At 50.4% G+C, this 7,531-nt stretch overlaps 1 protein-coding gene across 1 annotated transcript; it reads right to left on the reverse strand.

The window, feature by feature from the left end:
• Positions 1-1,904: 1,904 nt before the first annotated feature.
• On the reverse strand, positions 1,905-2,999 carry si:dkey-202l22.3 (7 transmembrane receptor domain-containing protein). Its single transcript, XM_020522068.2, has one exon. It carries the CDS (start codon positions 2,997-2,999, stop codon positions 1,905-1,907), a length of 1,095 nt encoding a protein of 364 aa, XP_020377657.1.
• Positions 3,000-7,531: the final 4,532 nt, after the last annotated feature.

Raw genomic sequence — 7,531 nt, forward strand, 5'->3', positions numbered from 1 at the left:
AACACAGCTCCCCCTACCTTCTCAAGGGGCAATTAGGGACAACAAAATGCTGACTCTCCACTTGTCTCTCATAAAAGAGTAATGAGAGAAAATGAATTTAATGTGATATTCTGGTAAACATTTTTCACAGTCTTAACAAATTTGAAAGTTACACTTTTTGTTTCTGACACACCGGGGGTGTCCTTTCCCCATCGTTGAGCTGTACAGCACAGAAACAGACCCTCTGGTCCGACCCATTCATGCCGACCAAATATCCTAAATTAATCTAGTCCCATTTGCCAGCATTTGGCCTATATCCCTCTAAACCCTTCCTATTCATGTACCCATCCAGATGCCTTTTAAATGTTGTAATTGTACCAGCCTTCACCACTTCCTCTGGCAGCTCATTCCATACACACACCAACCTCTACATGAAAAAGTTGCCCCTTAGGTCCATTTTAAATCTTTCCCCTCTCGTCTTAAACCGATGCCCCACTAGTTTTGGACTCCCCTACCCTGGGGTAAAAGACCTTGTCTATTTACCCTATCCATGCCCCTCGTGACTTTATAAACAAGGTCACCTCTCAGCCTCCGACGTTCCAGGGAAAATAGCCCCAGCCTATTTAGCCTCTCCCTGTAGCTCAAACCCTCCAACCCTGGCAACACCCTTGTAAATCTTTTCTGAACCCTTTCAGGTTTCACAACATCTTCCCTGTAGCAGGGAGACCAGAATTGAACCCAGTATTCCAAAAGTGGCCTAACCAATGTCCTGTACAGCCGCAATATGACCTCCTAACTTCTATAAATGCGCTGGCCAATAAAGACAAGCGTACCAAATGTCTTCTTCACCATTCTGTCTACCTGCGACTCCACTTTCAAGGAGCTATGAACCTGCACTCCAAGGTCTCTTTGCTCAGCAACCCTCCCCAGGACCCTACCATGAAGTGTATAAGTCCTGCCCTGATGTGCATTTCCAAAATGCAACACCTTACATTTATCTAAATTAAACTCCATCTGCCACTCCTTGGCCCATCTGATCAAGGTCCCGTTGTACTCTGAGGTAACCTTCTTTGCTGTCCAATTTTGGTGCCATCTGCAAGCTTACTGAGGCTGGTGGGCACCACAGGATATATAGAGTGCCATCTCCACAACATCCTGCTATGGTCAGGGAGGGTTTCCTTTGAGCCCCTGTGGTTGAGTTGGATCACTGGCTCTGCCGGGGGGTCCGTGAGCCATGCTCCTACAGGGACAGACATGGAGTTGAGCCTTGTCCACTGACACATGGCTCCCTGCTGATTGGCCGAGCTTCAGTTGGGGATAATTCAGCCTAATTGGTGAGGGCAGGGCTGGGGAGTGGAGTGGAGGGTAGAGGAGAGACTGGATTCCTCGGTCAGCAACCTCCTGAAGGAAGGGGAGAGAGAGAGAGTGATGCCTGAATTCCACTCAGGAGCAACGACAGTGCAAGGGGAGACAGTGTGCACCCATTCCTCATGCCTGCCATGTTTCAATGATCTGGACGCTAGAGTTTTACCGCAGCACGCAAAGAGGCCATTGGGCCCATTCTATCCATTCTGGCCATCAAAGGTTCCAATCCCATATTCCATGGCCTGGACTCACATAGTTTTTCCACGGCACACAGAGGCCATTGGGGCCATCTTATCCAATCTGGTCATCAAAGGTTCCAATCCCATATTCCATTGTTTAGACTCACATGGAGTTTTTCCACAGCACGCAAAGAGGCCATTGGGCCCATCCTCTCCATTCTGGTCATCAATCCCATATTCCATGGAGACTCCACACATAAGAAGGAATGGTCGTGTTGAGGTAGGAGGGAGCCAATGGTACCATTTTGGAGGTGAGGGTATGGGGGGGTTGCGTTGGGTGGAGGCCACTCCGAGTGGGCGAGAGAGTGCAACAGCCGGCGCTCAGAGCGCGTCGACCAGGTAAGAGGCATTGCCGGTTCCTACCCCAGCTCCGGCCTTGGGGAGCTCGGACACCAGGCTGACGCTGGTGTGAAAGGGTGAGAGGCGGGCGGCGAGGATGCCACCAGGCCGCCTGCACTGCCGGAGGTAGGTGCCCAGCCGTAGGCACAGCTTATGGTGGAGTGAGGCGTAGATGAAGGGGTTGTAGCAGGTGGAACTCATGGCCAGCCAGTGGCAGGAGATCTGCGCCACGTTGAGGTAGCGGGTATCAAGGAGGGTGAAGTCAACGTCCAGGTCCTGCAGCAGGTTGAGGATCTGGAGGGGCATCCAGCAGACGGCGAATGTTACCACGGAGACCACCAGGAGGGAGAAGGCCTTCCTCTTCCTCTTGTTCCACTGGAGGCGGTTCTGCTCGGCCGCCCCGGGGACCCGGCGCCTCCTCAGGTGAGCCGTGATGGCGCAGTAGGAGATGCTGACGGCAGACAGTGGCAACATGTAGGAGGCCAGCATCACGACGCACGAGTAGGCCAGGCGCTCGGCCTCCCGGCCCCGCCAGAACTCCTCGCACACGTTCACGTCATGACCCACCGTCCCCAACTCCACGTAGGCCATGTGGGCGGAGGCCGGGCTGGCCAGCGCCAAGGCCAAGGCCCAGATGGAGGCCACCACCAAGCCCTGGTGTCGGCGGCTCACCCGCTGCCGCACGGGGTGAGCCACCACCACGTAACGGTCCACTGCGATGGCCGTCAGCGACATCACCGAGACGTAGACCAGGGCAGACTGCAGCAGCGAGACCAGGTGGCAGAGGAAGCGGCCGAAGAGCCAGCCGCGGGGCTCGAAGGCGTACGAGAGGGTGGGGGGCACGCAGGCCAGGCACATGAGGAGGTCGGCCAACGCCAGGTTCCCGATGAAGAAGTTGGTGACGGTGTGGAGTTTGCGGTCTGCCGCGATGCTGCCGATCAGGAAGGTGTTGCCAATGCATGCCACGGCCATTAGGCCGCAGTATAGCAGGATAAAGAGCGACTTGTACTGCTGGAGGAGCACGGCGCCGGGGAACGTCACCACGGAGCTGCCGTTACCCGCCGTCCGGTTCTCCATGGCTGCCTCCCCTCATTGAGCTCCTCAACGCCGGCCCTTTACAACATAAAAACACAACAAACCCCTTCAGGAACAGGATGGATCTGATTACAGGAAAGAGTAGCGTCCTGCCCATAGCTCCCCTCCCTGTGGTGGGATGTTTGGGGGGTGAGGACCACTCTGGATGGAGCAGAAAGATATGCATTTTATTTCCAGCACCTTCCGTCATATCAAAAGTATTTTATTCATCAATGATGTTCATCTTTTCTGGAGAAGGGTCCGGGCCCGAAACGTCAGCCTTCCTGCTCCTCTGATGCTGCTTGGCCTGCTGTGTTCATCCAGCTCTACACCTTGTTACCTCTTATTAATCAATGATGTACTTTGGCTGTGTGTACTACAGGGGGCGGTGCCAGCTCATTTTTGCACAGCAAGATCACAGACATATGTAAGCACGGGCTGCCTTTGCTATCCCCTGCACCGCTCAGGGAGGTGATGGCCTAGTGGTATTATCGCTGCACTGTTAATCTAGAGATACAGGTAATGTTCTGGGTTAGAATCCTGGGTTCAAATCCTACCACGAGAGATGGTGGAATTTGAATTCACTAAATATCTGGAATTAAAGAGTCTAATAATGACCATGAATCCGTTGTTTATTGTCGATTGTTGGGGGGAGCCGAGCCAGCGATTCCCACACATCCTGTGAATGAATAAAAAAAACTTGTATACATCTGACTCTCACACTCACACACACACTCTCTCTCTCTCACACACACACTCTCACACACACACACACACACACTCTCTCTCTCACACACACACACGCTCTCTCACACACACACACACACACACTCTCTGGCACACACACTCACACACACTCTCACACACACACACACACTCTTTAGACACTCCAGTGAGTTAGTCACCAGAGGGGCTGGGTTTGTATTTACTAATGTTGGCCTGGATCCTGGATCAAATCGCTTCTCTCTCCAGTTTGAGCCTCTGCCCTGGGTGGCAGGAAGGATCGACCACCTCGTCTGAGAAATGGCTCCTCCGGCTGAGTGGCACTGAAATATGTGCCCAGCTTCGGGCATCACTGTGACTGTGCGTGTGAGTGAGGGTGTAACTCCCGTCCCCACTGCCTGATCCAGGCCGAGGTGGCATTAATAGCAGTTAGGTGATGAGTAAATTGTGTGCGGGCAGTTTGTCGCTGCCCTGCTTTTGTTAGAAGGGAAGACTGTAACATGGGCATATTGCCAACTGACAGATACCCATCGCACTGATCCCCGAGGAGAAAAAAAACAACCCTGTTTAATCCTGTATGAAAACAGGAGTTGCTGGAAAAGCTCAGCGGGTCTGGCAGCATCTGTGCAGAAAAAAAAAATCAGAGTTAACGTTTCGGCTCAGTTCTGAGGAAGGACCCGAAACGGTAACTCTGTGATTTTTTCTCCTTCCCAGACGCTGCCAGACCCGCTGAGCTTTTCCAGCAACTCCCGTTTTTGTTCCTGATTTACAGCATCCGCAGTTCTTTCGGCTTTTATTTAATCCTGTCTTAATCCAGCCCATAGGCTGGTGTTGGCACAGCAACCACCTTCACTACCTCACCTCGCTCTTATAGAAACATATAAAATTATGAAGGGAATAGATAAGATAGAAGTAGAGAGGATGTTTCCACTGGCAGGTGAAGCTAGGACAAGAGGGCATAGCCTCAAGATTAGAGGGAGCAGATTTAGGACTGAACTGAGAAGGAATTTCTTCACCCAGAGGGTTGTTAATCTATGGAATTCCTTGCCCAGTCAAGTAGTTGACGCTACTTCAGTAAACGCTTTTAAAAAAAAGATTTTTTTTGAACAATAAAGGAATTAAGGGATACGGTGAGAACGCAGGTAAGTGGATCTGAGTCCACGAAAGGATCAGCCATGATCTTATTGAATGGCGGAGCAGGCTCGAAGGGCCAGGCGGCCTACTCCTGCTCCTAGTTCTTATGTTCTTATGTTCTTATGAGAACTTATTCACGACAATAATTGCTAGCCCAAATAAGGCTGCAAGAGTAGCGGTGGGATGGGGGGGGGTGTCATTGGCCATTCCTCATGCTGCCGAACCAAGGGAGTATCAACAGCTATTCCACTGTGGAGGCATCACAGCTGAGCTCAATCCTGCACCACCCCCCCAACTACCCAACCCCCGCCCTTTGCACAGTTGCACCATCCTACCTCACTAGACAGAGGACAGGAATTGACCCATCTCCTTCCTCCCGAGCCCCAGGAGCGGAATGGGAGGGGATGGGGTCAGCGGAGGGGTAATTGTCGACGGGGCTGAGACCATTCAGCAAAGGCTGTGGGTGTGGGGGACAGCATCACAAACCCCAAAGACGGCCGTGGAAAGGAAATATTTTGGGACCATCAAAAAATTGTCCCGGTGCCCTCATTCTCTCTCTTCTCCCATCCCTTCTTGTCCCCTCAGTGACCTCCCCTCCCCTCCCCTTTCCTTTATTCCTGCTCCCTTATCCCCTCTCTCCCTATCGTTCCCCTAGCCTGAGCCCCTCCGCTCTATTTAGCCTTCCCCTCATCCTCCTGCTCCTCCTTCCCCTATCTCCATTCACCTTTCTTTCCCTCCTCCAAAACCTCCTATCTCCTCCATCGTCTGGTCTCCTACCTCTCTCTTCCCCTTACCTCCTCCCTCTCTATCTCTCTATCCTTTGCTCATTTGTTCTCTCCCTCCCACTTTCTCACCACACTGCAACAAGGGAACGTAGGAACAGGAGTAGGCCATTCAGCCCTTCGGGTCTGTTGTGTCATTCAGCGAGATCATAGCTGATCTGTGGCCTGTCTTTATATCCTTCGACACCTTGGATTCCTGAAAATTTCCCTCTCTCAGATTTCAAATTAACAACTGATCCAGCATCCACTGCCATTTTCGGGAAAGAGTTCCAAACCTCTCCCACCCTTTGTGTGTAGAATTGCATCCTAACATCTCTCCTGAATGGCCTGGCCCTCATTCTCAGCCTATGCCCTTAGTTCTAGAATCCCCAACTTAGTGGGAATAGTTTATCTTTATCTATCCTGCATTTTCCTCTTAGTATCTTGAAGATTTTGATCAGATCACCCTTTAAACTTCCAAATTCTAGAGAAAATGGGCCTAATTTGTGTAATCTCTCCTCGTAATTTAACCCTGAAGTCCGGGTATCATCCTTATAAACCTACACTGTGCTCCCTTCAAGGCCAATATATCCTTCCTAAGGTGTGGTGCCCATATCTGCTCACAGTGGGGTCTAAAAAAGGTTTTTGAAATCTGCATCTCATAGTCCAGATAAAAAGGCCAGCATTCCATTAGCTTCTTGATTATTTTCAGACCTGTTTGTGACATTTTAAATATCCATGCACCTGCCACCCCCTCAAATCTCTGGGACATCCATGGTGCATAGAATCCCTACAGTGTGGAAGCAGGCCATTCAGCCCATACCAACCCTCCAAAGAGCATCCCACCCAGACGCAGTCCCCCTACCCTATCCCTGCACTTCCCATGGCTAACCCACACATCCCCAGGGGCAATTTATCCTGGCCAACCCACCTTAACCTGCACATCTTTGGACTGTGGGAGGAAACCGGAGCACCCGGAGGAGACCCACACAGACACAGGGAGAACGTGCAAACTCCACACAGACAGTCACCTGAGGCTGGAATTGAACCTGGGTCCCTGGTGCTATGAGGCAGTAGTCCTAACCATTGAGCTACTGTGCTAACCCATAACTTCCTGCTATCTTGAAACGATGTGTAGGTTAGGGTGGATTGGCCATGCTACATTGCACCATAGTGTCCAGGGATGTGTAGGCTGGGTGGGTTAGTCACTGGGAAATGCAGGGTTACAGGGATAGTGTAGGGGGTGGGTCCAGGTGGGATGAAGTTTGTATGGTTGGTGAAGACATGATGGGCCAAATGGCCTGTTTGCACACTGTAGGGATTCTATGAGAAAGTACCTTGCTCTATCTTTTTTCCATCCAACATTGATAACCTCACACTTGCTTATATCCCTCCATCTGCCACAGTCTGACCCCTTCACTTAATCTCTCAATATCCCTTTGTAACTTGCTGCTATCAATGCTGCCTAAATTGGTGTCATCAGCAAATTGACAGAGATGACTTTCCATGCTATTGTCCAAGTCGGTAATAAGCAACTAATAATTAATTATCTTTTAGATAAAGCAATTGCCCCTAAAGCAATTGGGTGTCCTGAGGATGGGAAAGGTGCTGTATAAATGCATATCTTTCTGTCAGATGAAAACATTGGGGAAAAATGGCATTGACCAATTCAAAGGGTAAATCTTATTCCATTGCCCTTTCAGTAACCACTTAGTTTAATCCATAACACAGCACGTAATGATTTATCAATAACATACTTCTAACTGTATTTAATTCACTTGGAGCTGGCCTGAAGATTCTGGTTATTTCGATTTATGGGTCTTGACTCAGTTACACAATGAATTGATCATTTTCAAGTACATTTATCGCAATAGAGTGTTTCAGCTGTGTATACAGACTCAAAACCACTGGCAAAGT

The sequence above is a fragment of the Rhincodon typus genome, chromosome 39, assembly GCF_021869965.1.
Source record: "Rhincodon typus isolate 14 chromosome 39, sRhiTyp1.1, whole genome shotgun sequence".
NCBI classification, from domain to species: domain Eukaryota; kingdom Metazoa; phylum Chordata; class Chondrichthyes; order Orectolobiformes; family Rhincodontidae; genus Rhincodon; species Rhincodon typus.

What these genes read in the sequence shown, in the direction of transcription:
- si:dkey-202l22.3 (XM_020522068.2), bottom strand. Translation starts at nt 2,999, where the DNA reads ATGGAGAACCGGACGGCGGGTAACGGCAGCTCCGTGGTGACGTTCCCC.